We start from the raw sequence: 16,255 nt of genomic DNA on the forward strand, positions 1-16,255 counted from the left end.
CAAATCCACAAGGCCCATTGAGGTAGAAATTACTATTTCAATTTTACAAATAAACACAAGGAGGTTACAAAAAGTTAAACAGCCTGCCCAAAGTAACACAGATTTTTGGTAAAACTGCTGGGCCCTTTTTGTGCTCTGACTACCAAGCATTAGCAATTTCCACTTTCCTGCCAGTCCCTTAAGGCATTTACATTCTAATAGACAAGAGGCTGTCAACAACCATAAAATGAGGCAGAATGAAATCAATCCTCTCTAAAACTGAAGAACTAGCACAGTAGGTTGAAAAAATGGCCCCCAAAAGGTATGTCCATGCCCTTAATTTAATCACACCTGTACAGATCCTTACAGGTGTGATTAAATTAAGGATCTTGAGATAAAGAGATGTTCCAGGATTATCCGGGTGGCCCCCTTAAACTCCTTCAAAAGTGTCCTCATAAGAGAGAGGCAGAGGGAGATTTGACAGAGCCTTGAGAGGAGAGGATAATGTGACCATGGAGGCACAGACTGAAATGATGGGCCATAAACCAAGGAATGTTGGCAGCCACCAGAGCTGGAAGAGGCAAGGAATGGATTCTCCCCTAGAGTCTCCAAGACACAGTGTGGCCTCAATGAAACTGATTTTGGACCTCAGGCCTCCAGAATGGTGAGAATATATTTCTGTTTTTTTAAACCACCAAGTTTGTGGTAATTCGTTATGGCAGCCCTAGGAAACTAATACAACTAGTATAATGCTGTAAGCCTGCAGAAGAAGGAGCTATTTGCTCCAAATAGGGGACTGTGGAGGAGGAGGCCACGTGACCTGAGCCTTGTAGGACAGATAGGATTCCCTAAGGCAGGGAATGGGCTGGAAAGGCAATTCCGGGATGAGAAGTCAGCATGAGCAAATGTATGCAGGTAAGAAAGTATACAGTAGGTGTTTGGGTCCAGCATGGCTAGAGTACAGGCCACAGGAAAGGATGTGGTAGGAGAAGAGAATTCAAAGGTGGGATGGGTCTTACGGGCCCCACTAGGAAATCTGGGTGCTCATTTAGTTAATATAGAACCAGTGCACATGAAGTTGGTATTTTACAGGTTTGGGGATTTTGTTATTTTCTCCAACCCACTCCTGAGAGGCAGCAGAATGATGTTTTTGCTCACTGTCAAGATGGGGTTGATTCTAACTTCTTGTACCCATAGAGACACCTGGATAAAACCCTGCCCAATTTACTTCTCCAGGGATGGATCAAGAAATCTGAGGGTGGGGTAGACCTACTAAACCCCACCTAGTAATACCTGGGAGGATGCTCTTGCTTCCCAGAGGACCCACTTGTGTTGCTCTGGAAAGTATTTGGCCCCCTCAAATAACTATCCCAACAAAGAAAAATTCTCAATTAAATTGAGCTGCAGGAACTTCATTTGTCACTCAAGCAAAAGGTTTCACTTTTGAAAGCTCTACTAAGCCAAATGCTACTCTTTCCCAATTAAACCCAGTAGAAAAAAAAAAAAACAACAAAGTGACATAAACTGGGCTGTAGTTACGTACTGTCTCTCAACCTCTTCATTCTTATTCCATAATCCTGAAGCTAGAACCTTCCCTTCTTTTAGTTTGAACTAAATCCAAAAACAGGATGTTTTAGGGGACAACCTTGCCAGATGCATAGCTCCTTGACATTCCCTTGGCACCCAGGCCACTGGATTTCCCGAAAAGGCACCCAGCCATCACTAGCTCAGGCCTTTGGAATTTTCCATCCTTGGCTAAAGAAAAGATTTAAAAATAATAGAAGTAGTACAGTGATTGCTCTGTCCCACGGAGAACAGTTTTTGGCTAAACTCTGAGTCTCGAGAGGGATGCAAGAGGTGAAATAAAAAGATGAAAAGGGGAGAGTGGGAGTTTGTACACAGTAGAACAAAGTTCTCCAGAGCATAGAGGAAGGGAGAGAAGCCAAGGGGCTGGCTATGGGACACTGTGGTGGAGGGGCTGGGCCAGGGAGCCAGATATACAGATGATTTTCTAGGAACGTGGCAGTATAGACAGGTGACCACCAGAAGCAGCAGTTGAAGAAAACCAGAATGATGGGAGCACAACTGGGGGAGGGGGTAGTAGAAGGTAGAAAGGGAAGAAAGCAAACTGGTGGAGAAAACCTACTCAGTGAGAAGAGGCCAGCCCTGATTGGAACCACTCACAGAGAAAGTTAAGGGCTCAGAGTGGCAAGCCCCCATTATCATCATGGACATTACACTGGCCAGTATGAGTGGGGCTAGTGCAATTGTGATCAGCAGGAAGCTTTTGCCGTATGTGTCTCTAAGACGGCAGCGAATGGATTTGATAGAGACAGGAAGTTTCAATTTATCTCTCAATTTAAATAACAAGCCAGAAGGAATTCAGAGAGATTTTCTAGTCCATCTCTCTGCTTCTCCAATGATGTGTTTTAGAAACCCATTTCTGGGAAGGAGTCCTATGATTACCTTGACATTGCAAGAGGGACAAGCCCAAGAGAGACACACACACAGGCAGAAAGAGAAATATAAACACAGGCAGGGAGAGAGATCATTGGGAGCCGTATCAGAAGCTATCTACCATAATCTAAGTGACCTGCCCCACTACATCCCCTTTGCCATTACCTGCCTGATCTCATCTCCTATTATCTGCCCCCTTGCTCACAGGCTGCACAATCCACAATCTCAGTAATGATCATGGAGCTGCTTGCCATGCAGGCTTCCTTGTGGTTTCTTGAAATGCCAGGCATCTTCACTTGCTCTTCTCTCTACCTGGAAGAAAGTGTCATAGTTTACTCCCTCACGTCCGTCATGAGTTTCCCCAGTGTTACTCCAATAAGGCCTTCCCTATCTCACTTACTCTTCTTTATTTTTCTCCAGAGCACTTATCATCATTTGATGTACTTTATATGTTTACATATTTGTCTTGCTTGTTTTCTGTCTGCCACGGTAAAATTTAAGTTCCATGAAGCAAGGACTTTCTGTCTGTTTTATGCGATGCTTTATTTTCAATGCCCAGAACAGCACTGTCCAATAGAAATATAATGGGAGCCACAGACTTCCTTTAAATTTAAAATTTACTAGTAACCACATCAAAATAATAAAAAGAAACAGGCACAATTAATTTTAATAATGTATTTTCTTTAAACCAATATATCCAAAATACAATTATTTAAATGTAAGCAATATAAAAAAATTAATGAGATATTTTACTTCCTTTTTTTCACAATAAGTCTTCAAAAGCTTGTGTATTTTGCCCTTACAGTATGCTAAGTTTTCACTGAAAATCCTTAATCTGTATTTATATATCATAAAATTATCATTGAAAGAGTAAATCTACCTATCCCTATTGTTCCAAAGATACCCAAAAGTTTTCTAATACCTGCACTGAGTAACAGTTTTTATATATAAATGCAAATTAAAATCAGATAAAATTACAAATTCACTTCCTCATTTGCATTAGCCACATTTTAGGTGTTCAGTGATCACATGGGACTCATGGTTACTACTGTATTGGACCAGGCAGGCCTAGAACAGTCCCCTGCCCAGAGGATTCATTCTGTAATTAACATATAAAAATTTCTGTGTGTCCCCAGATAACCTCTTTTGCTGCTCATATGTGGCCTCTCTTTCTTAGCCAACTCACTACCCTCCCCCCTACATGGGACATGACCCCCAGGGATGAGCCTGCATCTGACATAGTATTGAGAAAGCCTTCTTGACCAAAAGGGGAAAAAGAAATGGAAGAAAATAAAGCTTCGGTGGCTGAGAGATCTCAAATTGAGTCAAGAGGTCAATCTGGAGGTTATTCTTACACATCATGTGGATATCCCTTTTTAGTTTTTAGTGTATTTGAATAGCAAGAAGGAAATACCTGAATCTGTTGAATGGTAATCCAGAAGACTTGATTCTTCATGATAATTGTATAACTATATAGCTTTTATTGTGTGGCTGTATGAATGTGAAAACCTAGTGACTGAAACTCCCTCTAACCAGTGTATGGCAGATGTGTAATAAAATAATGACAAAAATATATAAATAATAGAGGGGGATAAGGTATAAGGGATGGTTTGGGTGTTCTTTTTTATTTCTTTTTTATTTTTATATTTTTTTCTTCATTTTGGAGAAATGAAAATGTTTGAAAATTGATTGTGGTGATGAATGCATAACTGTATGATGATACTGTGTGCCATTGATTTTATACTTTGGATGGGCTATATGATGTACATCTCAATAAAATTGCATTAAAATTTTATTGTGTGAGGCTTTTCTAAAGAGGATATATCCATGATTACTTGGATAAATAAAACAAGAGCAATCATGACCCCATACTTATTTCTTTGTGTTGTTGAGGCCTTTATAATAGTGTTGGGGATGATAAGATTGTGTAATTGTAGAGAGCTGTGTAGTCTCCAAAGCACATTTTATCCATTATCTCTTTCAATCCTCAGAACAGTCTTGAAAGGTAGGAAGAACCAAGATTATTCTTCCCATTTTACGGGTGAAGAAACAGAGAGGTAGGTCACACAGTAATTTTCAGGGCCAAGAATAGAACTCAGGTCTTAAGATGCAACAGATAGTGTCAAGTATCCTGAAGTAAGAGAAACTCCACTTTATTTTTATCTCATTATGGAGCCACCATCCATGAATTTATAGTAATGTTGTGAGACTGAATACAATAATATATACAATACATAAGTATTTGAAAATTTTTTAAATCCCTATTGTAATTATAATATATAATAAATCTTATTGAGTCTATATTGACAGCCTATTACACCACTTGGAATAATGAAAGGTTTCTTATTTCCCAGGCAAAGCTGCATGTCACCCTCTGTTTTACTTTTTCTGAACTCACCTCCTTCAAAGGGTGTTAAAAAAAATACTCTCTACCCAGAAAGTGTTTGTGGATTTAAGGATGACCCTTTCCCCACAGGAGGCTAATGTTATATCTGTGAAAATGCAAATGTAAAAGTATTTCAGAAGTTGTAGAAATCATGAGAGTGTTACTTTTCAGTATGTAAATACATATTCCTGAATGAGAAACTCATAAAGATTCCAAATGGTTCAGGCCGATGAGAGAAGATGAGGACTTGGCACTGGGCAAGTAAGTGGAAGCTATCCCTAGGGCAGAGTTGAAGAGCCAAGGAAGACTTTCAGGCGCTTTCAAGGACAGATAGGTTGTGCCCAGAGAATTGCAGGGACTAGGATCAGAGCAGGAGCAAGGACAAGGACAAAGAGGACATATACTTGGAGCTTGAGCAGACCTTAGAAACCACCGAGTGGCTAGATTCCAGTTCAAACTACTTCATTGTACAGAAGGCAAAACTAGGTTTAATTCAAATACAGGAAAACAAACCACCATGGAGATGGGGCAATATCACAGGCCAGAGAAAAGGGGTGGAAAGCACCCAGCCTGGCACCTAGTAGGTGTACAATCAACATTTATTAAATAAAAGGGGTCTTCTACTGATACCAGAGAGGGTCTAATGGAATTAAATGCAACCAAGACTGAGAGGGTGGGGCAGGCTAAGGGGAAAGAAGGAGAGGAACAAAAACTTATTGAGCTCCTACTATGTGCCAAGCATGATGATAACTTCTGGTATCTGACCACCCTGCAGAACCAAATGGTCAGGGTTTATGGCAACATGAGCAGGATAGCATAGTGGGTAAGCACTAGGGTACAAGAATCAAACTGAACTGGGTTCAAATCCTGGTTCCTCCACTCTCTAACAGACTAAGCATGGAGCAGGTCATTTTCCCCATATGCAAAATGGGAGTAATAATAGTACCTGGTTTGCAGGATTGTGGAAATTTGAGGAAAAAGTGCCTGTTGCATAGCAAACACTCAATAAGCATCAGCCATGTGTGACAGATTGTTTTCCAAAGATGGTGGCAACAGTATTTCCCATACCACATGTTCTTCTCACAATGAGACTTTGACACTCATCCCTTCAAGATAGGACTCGCTACCTAATTTCCCAGGTCCAGTGTGAAGTGAAAATACAGGGCACCTGTTAAAAATTTTTTTTATGAGTTTCAAGATGGACATCAGAGTGTTAAACCAAGTATGGAACCCTTCTAAGTATAGGGCCCGTGGGACTGCAAAGGTTGTACAAGCATGGGACCAACCCCACTTCAAGGAAAGAGATCTATGTTGCCTCCCCTTGAATCTGGGTGGGCTTGTGACTATGGCAAAGTGACACAGTGTGACTTCTAAGGCTAGGTTGTAAAATGTGTTTCAGTGTCTGCCTGGTTCTTTGGGCTACTGGCTTGGAGCCTTGAGCTGCCATGGAAGTAGTCCAACTGCCTTAAGGTTGCTGTGTAGTAAAGAATCCAAAAATTTTCCCTCCTGGAGAGACCACATGGTGAGGCTCTGAGACTACATGAAGTGAGAGGGATATCTGGCCAGCCCCGAGTTGCTTCAGTGCCCCTGCAGTTCCAGCTTCAGCCACCATCTGACTGCAATCACATGTGTGACCCTGAGCCAAAACCACCAAGCTGAGCCCTTCATGAAATTCCTGGCCCACAGAAATCATGAAAGATAATAAAATGACTGCTGTTCTATTAAGTCACTAAATGTTGGGGGTTATTTGTTACATGCCAATTGATAACTGAGCACTATCATTATTAAAACAAGGAAATGATAGTGATGAGTGTCAGGAATGGGAAGATTATATTGTGCATGCTTGCTTTCACCTGTCATTTGTGGTGACAGAGGTGGGATTCAGGTCATAATCAACATATCAGAATGAAAGGAACTGTACTTGAATATGTGAATCTCGTTTGGATTCTGTTTCAATCAAACCAGCTATGAGAGAATTTTGAGACAATAGGGAATATTGGAATATTTATCTAATACCCATTAGATGATAATAAATATTCATTTTGTTAGATGTGATTATGGCATAGTGGCTATATTTTCAAAAAGTCTATCAAGTTGAAACAACATAATATCTAGGATTTGCTTTAAAATAACCTAGCAAGAAAAAAATGAGGGAGAGTAGATAAAACAAGACTAGCAAAAAGCCAATAGTTATTGAAGCTGAGTGAGGATTTATTGTATTATTCTCTCTGCTTTTGTGTTTGTTGTCTATAAAATTTCCATAATTAAAAGAAAAACAGAGTTGCTCTTGTAAAACTGCAGCAATATACTACATATTTTCAGTTTTCAGAAATTTCCTCACTCTTATCTAAAAGGCAATCATGCCCTGATAAACTGTTTGCATGTGCTGGTTTAGAGTGTATAAGGTGGCAAAAAAAGACTCAGCATCAAGGAAGCCAAAAGTTATTGAGAAAAGATGAGATCTAGGGGAACACATTCATATTCTTATTATTTGATAATCTACAGATTAAAATGGTGTGCCATGCCCAACAACTCCTGAAAATCCACAAAAGGCCACCTGAGGAATGAAAACACAATATTCAGGGAATTAATTTACCAATAAATATCATACTGTTCTAGTTTGCTAATGGTGCTGAATGCAAAACACCAGAAATGGATTGGCTTTTATAAAAGGGGGTTTATTTGGCTACACAGTTACAGTCTTAAGGCCATAAAGTGTCCAAGGTAACACATCAGCACTCAGGTACCTTCACTGGAGGATGGCCTATGGCATCCAGAAAACCTCTGTTAGCTGGGAAGGCATGTGGCTGGCATCTGCTCCAAGTTCTGGTTTCAAAATGGCTTTCTCCCAGGACGTTCCTCTCTAGGCTGCAGTTCCTCAAAAATTTCACTCGTAGTTGCACTTGGAATATTTGTCCTCTCTTAGCTTCTCTGGAGCAAAAGTCTGCTTTCAATGGCCATCTTCAAACTGTCTCTCATCTGCAGCTCCTGTGCTTTCTTCAAAGTGTCCCTCTTGGCTGTAGCTCCTGTTCAAAACATCACTCACAGCTGCACTGAGTTCCCTCTGTCCATCAGCTCATTTATATGGCTCCAGTGACTCAACTTAGACCCACCCTGAACGGGTGGAGCAACAGCTCCATGGAAATTATCCAATCAGTGTCATCACCCACAGCTGGATGGGGTGCATTCCAAAGAAACACTCAAAGAATTACAATCTAATCAACACTGATAACATCTGCCCACACAAGATTACATCAAAGATAATGGCATTTTAGGGGACATAATACATTCAAACCAGCACACTTACTGAAATATGGTATCTCCCCAGTGATTGCTGTTTCTGCGATATTATTCAGTATTATGTATTAAACATGTACATCACCAGGGTTTCCACACTAAACAATTCTAGAAAACACTGATCACATCATAGACTAAGTGAAAAGAACCACCCTGGAGATGTGCATGGAAAGCCTATTGAGCTGCATGCAAGTGGCCCTGTGTTATAAAAATCCCTTCTTCTCATTCCCCAAGGATATTTGGTTATGAAAAAAAAAGAGTTATGGGGATAAAACTGGGTCTGAATCTAACAAGGACAGAGATAGCATAATTAAAAGTGATTATAAACAATGAGAGTCTTTTATTTGTTAAAACTCAGTTGATTTCTCTTAAATGAACTAATAATTTCTGAAATAGTAGAATTCAGGAGTACCTAAGAGGAGGAACTATGGAAAGATGACAAAGTAGGAAACCCCAGGAATCAGTACCTCCACCAGAACAACTGTTAAACAGGTAGGAACTGTCTAAATCAACTATTTCAAAACTCCGGAGTCCAATAGAACACTGAACAGCATCCAGGGAAGAGCAGGAGGGAGAGGCTGGTAAATTATGGTAAAGACCAGTAAACTGTTCTCTCTGCATGGTGGTTACTGAGGACAATCACCTGTTCTCCCAGCAGACAGCAGTAGGGGCCAGCTCCTGGCATACTTGCTGGTACCAGAGGAGGACACAAAAATCCACCCTAAGATCCAGAGTGGGGACATGGGCAGATAATTGATTACTGCTTTTGATTAGCTATTTCGGATCACAATGGTCCCAGCTCTGAGGGTGGCCATCGTTCAGCTCTCCTTGGTCAAAGACAGTGGAGGAGACTTAAGGACAGTATGCTTCTTCAGAGCTGCATCAGACAGTTAGTTGAAGGACTGCATTTTCTGGGCAGGTCAAGAAAAACAGCTTTGGGGAGTCATGGAAGAAGCTCCTGGAGCTCTTCCTAGCTCTTCCCTCATGCCCTCCCCAGGACAGTTTGGAGATAACCAGTGCTCCTTTTGTGGGATTCTGGCTTTGTTCCAGCTGGGAAAAACTGCCTTGGAAATCTCCTCTCCAGTGTCACAGCCCTCCCACAATTCATGGTAGAATGGCTGAACTCTGACAAAGAGCACCAGGAAAAGGCAAAGCCCATTTGCAAAGATGGTGAAAGGTGTTTATTGCTTAGGTTTGCCTGTTTTTTGTTAGCTTCTGAAAGAAAATCTCTCTCATACCACTAGCTGGTTACAAACTCAAGAAAAAGACTTCTCAGGATAAATCCCAGAGTTAACATTTTAAAATATTAAAATATAAGAGTGCAACCAAAGACTACATGATGTAAAAAAAACAGGAAATGTTAGCCCATTGAAAGGAAGATTGTGCCAGTTTGAATGTATTGTGTCCCCCAAACGCCATTATCTTTGATGTAGTCTTGTGGGGCAGACGTTTTGGTGCTGATTAGATTTGCTTGGAATGTGCCCCACCCAGCTGTGGGTGATGACTCTGATGAGATATTCCCATGGAGGCATGGCCCCACCCATTCAGGGTGGGACGTGAACAGTGAAGCCATATAAATGAGCTGACTCCAAGAGAAGGAACTCAGTGCAGCTGTGAGTGATGTTTTGAAGAGGAGCAAGCTTGCTAGAGAGGAATATCCTGGGAGAAAGCCATTTTGAAACCAGAACTTTGGAGCAGACGCCAGCCACGTGCCTTCCCAGATAACAGAGGTTTTCTGGACGCCATTGGCCATCCTCCAGTGAAGGTACCCGATTACTGATGTGTTACCTTGGACACTTTATGGCCTTAAGACTGTAACTGTGTAGCCAAATAAACCCCCTTTTTATAAAAGCCAATCCATCTCTGGTGTTTTGCATTCCGCAGCATTAGCAAACTAGAACAAAGATAAAAACCAAGAAAACAACATCAAAGAAGACCAGACTGTGGACATACCAGACAAAGACTTTTTAAAAAATGATCTTCAATATGCTCAAGGAGATGAAGGAAAATCACCTGAAAGAACTAAAGAATAAACTAAAAAATCTAAATAAACTGAGGAATATCAGGAAGACAGTCTGTATGCTCAAAGAGATGAAGGAATATTCAGAGAAAGAACTAAAGGATAAAAGGAAAACAATGAAGAACAATATAAGAATCTCAGTAAAGAGCAGAAATTTTACAAGAAGCCAAAGAGAAAAACTGGAGTAGAGGACCACAATAACTAAATGAAAAATCCCAGGAGAGTTTCAACAGAAAATTGGAGTTGACAAAAGAAAGAATCAGCAAACTCAAAGACAAGAAAATTGAAATGAGTCAGACTGAGGTACAGAAAGAAAAAAGGAATATAGAAAGCAAAAATAGCCTAAGAAACCTCTGGGATACAATCAAGCGTACCATTATATGCTTTATGGGAGTCCCAGAAGGGGATGACAGAAAGAGACAGAAGGAATATTCAAGAAATAATGACATGAAACTTCCCAAACTCAAGAAAAAGTTGTGAATATGAACACCCAAGTCTTTTGGGAAGCTGGCAGATTAGGAGAGACAGAGAAAAATCCTCCTCCATGAAAAACACTAGATAAAGGACAGAAAGTGCTCCAGAACAGCAGTTCCAGGTTTCCACCACCTAGGCAGAGACTTCTACACCACATAATGAGTACACAGCTGGAGAAACCAAGAGACTGCATTTAAGACTGGTGCATGTTTGGCCTGGAAAGCTGCTGGGGAATAGGCACTTGGAGCTGGCTGACTGGCACAAATGGGAGCAGCCTTCCATGTCCCATGCATCATCCTCAATACTTGGCTGGGGTGATAACCCTTCACAGACCCATGGCCAACAGCCCCTGTGCCAGGGACTGGTGGTTGGAGCAGGCAGATGAGCATGGAAGTGGGCAACATTCCATGCCCCATGCAGCCATCTTAGCAGTTGGTGGGAGAGATGACCCTTCACAGCCCTACAGCTGCCAAGCTGGTGACCTGGCCACTGAGCACAGAGGGAGCAAGCAGCTTTCTAAGCCCCATCTCTGCAGTTCACAGTGGAGATAATCCTTAACAGCCCTGCATCTGAGAGCTCCCTCAAGAGAAATTGGGATTCGGGCATCTTGTGACAGCATCCTCAAAGGAGGTCCTCAGTGTGTACAGCCTAGAGGCAAGGGCACCTCACAGAAGTGCCAGGAAACTTTGCCCAATCCCAGGGACCCATGGGTGCACAGCAGCCAGGGACTGTGGGGCATTTGAGCTAGAAGGTGAGACATGCAGCTCTACAGCCACAGAATTCTCTGTCCACATCCCTCAGAATGGCTGGGACCACTGTCTCCTGGAGGGGAATCCCTGCCAAACTGCACAGGACATGACCCACACCCGCAGAGCTGGCAGTCCCCAGTGCACACGGAAAATTGGCACACTGATTGGATTTCCACATAGTTTGGACCCACAGTGTATAGACAAAGTTGGGGGAGAACTGGGTTGAGGATAAGAGGTGGCTCACGAGCGCCATCTGCTGGTAGGACAGGGAAGGTACACTCCACAAAGCTGTATCTCTTCCAAATTATAGATAAATGTTCAAATAATCCTGCATATTATAAAAGAACACTATCAAGATAAGTAAATGCCAAGAGGCTAAACACAGAAAATTGTAAAGCATATGAAGAAACCAGAAAATCTGAATATAACCCAAACATCCAAATTAAAAAGACAGAGGAGACACAGAACTTGGAGCAATTAATCAAAGAAGTACAAACAAATATCAATGTCATGGCTAAGGATATAAAGAAAATCAAGAAAACCCTAGGGGAAAAAATGAAGACCCTAGAAGAGCATAAAGAAGAATTTGCAAGAGTAAATTTAAAAATACCTGATTATATGGAAATAAAAGGAACTGTTGAATAAATAAAAAAATATCCTTGAGACAAATAACAGTATATTAGAAGAGGCAGAGGAAAGAATTAGCAAATTTGAGGACAGACCAATGTAATGCAAAAGCACAAAAGAATGAATGATGAAAAAATCTAAAAATTTGAAATTGTTCTCAGGGAAATGATGGACAACATGAAGCACAAAAATATAAGAATCATTGGTGTTCCAAAAGGTGAAGAGAAAAGTAAAGGGCTAGGAAGAGTATTCAAAGACATTCTTGAGGAAAACTTCTCAACCTTTCTAAATGACTTAAATATTCAAATCAAAGATGTCCAATGAACTCCAAATAGAATAAATCCATATAAACACACTCCTAGACATACTCTGATCAAATTGTCAAATGCTGAAGAGGAGAAAGTTCTGAAAGCAGCAAGAGAGAAATGATTCAACACATACAAGGGAAACCACATGAGACTAAGTACTGACTAATCAGCATGCACCATGAAGGTGAGAAGGCAGTGGTATGACATATTCAAAATTCTGAAAAAGAAAAATTGCCAGCCAAGAATTCTTTATTCAGCAAAGCTGTCCTTCAAAATTGAGGGAGAACTAAAAATTTTCACAGACAAACAAATGCTGAGAGAATTTGTTAACAAGAGACCTGCCATACAAGAAATATTAAAGGGAGCTCTACTTGCTAAAAAGACCAGAGAGAGAGGCCTGGAAAAGGGTACAGAACCGAAGAGTATTAGTAAGGGGTGCTGTGCCACTGTGCATGTATTATGTCCCCCCAAAAGCCATATTCTTTAATGTAATCTTGTGGAGGCAAAAGTATCAGTGCTGATTAGGTTGGAATCTTTTCATGAGTATTTCCATGGAGATGTGAGTCAGTGAACTGTGGGTGAAATATTTGATTCAATTATTTCTATGGAAATGTGGACCCTACCCATTCAGGGTGGGTCTTGATTTAATCACAGGAGACCTATAAAAGAGCTTACAAACAGAAGGAGCTCAGAGCAGCTGAGAGGGACATTTTGTAGAGAATCGAAGAGCCGACACCGACAATGATATTTGGAGATACTTGGAAATATTTGGAGAAGCTAGCTCAGAGTTTGCTCTGGAGAAGCTAAGAAAGGACCCTGATTCTTAGAGGCACAGGAGCTAAAGAAGCTAAGAGAAACCCACAGATGTTTTGGAGAAAGCCATTATGAAACACAACTTTGGAACAAAGGAAGAGTAGATGCCAGCCACATGCCTTCCCAGGTGACAGAAGTGTTCTAGACACCACTGGCCATTCATCAGTAATGGTATCATCTTATTGTTGGCTAGTTTGGACACTTTTATGGCCTCAGAACTGTAAATTTGTAATTTAATAAATCCCCTTTATAAAAGCCAATCTATTTATGGTATTTTCCATGAAGGCAGCATTTGCAAACTGGAACAGGAAATGAAAGGAACTGAAGAGAGAGAGAAAAATACAGCTGACAGCAAAAACCAAAGGATAAGATAGCTGATTCAAGAAAAGTCTTCACAGGTATAATATTGAATGTGAATGGATTAAACTCCCCAATTAAAAGATATAGAATGGCAGAATGGATTAAAAAATATGAAACATCAATGTGCTGTTTACAAGAGACTCATCTTAGACCCAGTGATAGAAAGAGATTGAAAGTGAAAGGATAGAAAAAATATTCCAACAAACTACAACCAAAAGAAAGCAGGGATAACAATACTAATTTCAAATAAAATAAAGTTTGAATGCAAGGATGTCATAAGAGACAAAAAATGACACTATATACTAATAAAAAGCACAATTCACCAAGAAGAAATAACAATCATAAATATTCATACACCCAGTCAAGGTGCTCCAAAGTACATGAGACCAACACTGGCAAAACTGAATGACACAATAGATGTTCCCACAATAATTGTGGGAGACTTCAATACATCACTCTCTCCTATAGATAGATCAACCAGACTGAGGACCCATAAGGAAATTGAAAATCCAAACAATGTGATAAATGAATTAGACTTAACAGACATATATAGAGCATTACATCCCAAATTACCAGGATATGCATCCTTCTCTAGTGCTCATAGAAATTTGTTCAAGATAGATCATATGCTGGGGCATAAAAGAAGCCTCAATAAATTTTAAAAATTTGATATTATTCAAAGCACATACTCTGACCATGATGGAATGTGACTAGAAGTCAATAACCATCAAAGATCTAGAGCATTCACAAATATCTGGAGATTAAAACACAGGCCCCTAAACAATCAGTGGGTAAAAGAAGAAATTGCTAGAGAAATTGCTAAATATCTAGAGATGAATGAAAATGAGAACACAATGTATCAAAACTTATGGCATGAAGCAAAGGTGGTGCTAAAGGGGAAATTTATAGCTCTAAATGCATACATTAAAAAGGAAGAAAGAGCTAAAATCAAAGAACTAATGGAACAACTAAAGAAGCTAGAGAATGATCAGTAAACTAATCCTAAAGAAAATAGAAGAAAAGAAATAACAAGGATTAAAGCAGAAATAAATGGTGTGGGGAATGAAAAAACTATAGAGAGAATCAATAAAACCAAAAGTTGGTTACTTGAGAAGATCAACAAGATTGAGAAACCAATAGCTAGGCTGACAAAATAAAAAAGAGGAAGGACCCAAATAAACAAAATAATAAATTAGAGGGGGGACATTACTGTGGATTCTGAAGAAATTAAAGAAATCTTAAGAGGATACTATGAACAACTAACTGTATGCCAACAAAATAGATAAGTTAGAGGAAACAGATAATTTCCTGGAAACACATAAACAACCTAGATGGACCAGAGACGAAATAGAAGCCCTCAACAAACCAATCACAAGTAAGGAGATACAAACAGTCATCAAAAATCTTCCTCCAAATAAAAGCCCAGGGCAAGATGGCTTCAAAAGGGAATTTTACCAAACTTTTCAAAAAGAACCAACACCATTCCTACTAAAACTCTTTCAAAAATTTGAAGAAAATGGAACACTACTGTGCTGGTTTGGATGTATTATCACCCTGAAAACACCATTATCTTTGATGCAATCTTGTGGGGGCAAACGTATTAGTGTAGATTAGATTGGAATCCTTTGAGTGTTTCCATGGAGATGTGACTCAATCAACTGTGAGTGAAATGTTTGATTGGATAATTTCCATGGAGGTGTTACCCCACCCATTCAGGGTGGGTCTTAATTAAATCACCAGAGCAATACAAACAAGCTGAGAAACAGAAAGAGCTTAGAGCAGCTGTGAGTGACATTTTGTAAAAGCTGCAACTAAGAGAGGACAAAATGCCCCATGAACAACATTTGGAGAATGCCATTTTGAAACACAACCTGAGAGCAAGCAGATGCCAGCCACATACCGTCCCAGCTAACAGAGGATTCCCGGATGCCAGTGACCTTTCTCCAGTGAAGGTACCTGTTGTTAATGCCTTACCTTGGAAACTTTGTGGCCTTAAGACTGTAACTTTGTAACCAAATAAACCCCCTTTATAAAAGCCAATCCATTTCTGGTATTTTGCATAATGGCAGCATTAGCAAACTGGAGCAAGTACCTAGTACCTTACTTATTTTATGAAGTTAACTTCACTCTAATACCAAAACCAGAAAAAGTTTCCACAAGAAAGAAAACTACAGGCCTATCTCTCTAATGAATATAGACACACAAACACTCAGCAAAATACATGCAAATTGAATTCAAAGACACATTTAAAAAATCATGCACTATGACCAAATGGCCTTCATCCCAGGCATGCAAGGTGGTTCAAAATAAGAAAATCAATCAATGTATTACAACACATTAACAAGTCAAAAGGGAAAAATCAAATGATCATCTCAATAGATGCTGAAAAAGCATTCGACAAAATCCAACAACCCTTTTTGATAAAAACACTTCAAAAGGTAGGAATTGAAGGAAACTTCTTCAATATGATAAAGGGCATATATGAAAAACCCAAAGCAGCCTAATACTCAATAGTGAGAGACTGAAAGCATTCCCTCTAGGATCAGGAATGAGACAAGGATGCCTGCTGCCAACACTATTATTCAACAATGTACTAGAACTCCTAGCCAGAGCAATCCAGCAAGACAAAGAAATAAAAGGCATCCAAATTGGAAACGAAGAAGTAAAACTGACATTATTTGCAGATGATATGATCTTATATTTGGAAAATCCTGAGAAATTGATAACACAGCTACTGGAGCTAATAAACAAATTCAGCAAAGTGGTAAGATAGAAGATTAATGCA

General features: G+C 40.0%; 1 protein-coding gene across 1 annotated transcript in view; it reads left to right on the plus strand.

Annotated features, from left to right (window-relative positions):
* The first annotated feature begins 491 nt into the window (after positions 1 to 491).
* Positions 492 to 16,255, plus strand: part of LOC119525941 (ribosome maturation protein SBDS-like) — a 46,898-nt gene continuing 31,134 nt past the window's right edge. Inside the window, exon 1 of the mRNA XM_037824724.1 lies at positions 492 to 643. Coding sequence (XP_037680652.1) covers positions 492 to 643 — 152 coding nt within the window. The remainder of the gene's footprint in view (positions 644 to 16,255) is intronic.

The sequence above is a fragment of the Choloepus didactylus genome, assembly GCF_015220235.1.
Source record: "Choloepus didactylus isolate mChoDid1 chromosome Y unlocalized genomic scaffold, mChoDid1.pri SUPER_Y_unloc2, whole genome shotgun sequence".
Lineage (NCBI taxonomy): Eukaryota > Metazoa > Chordata > Mammalia > Pilosa > Megalonychidae > Choloepus > Choloepus didactylus.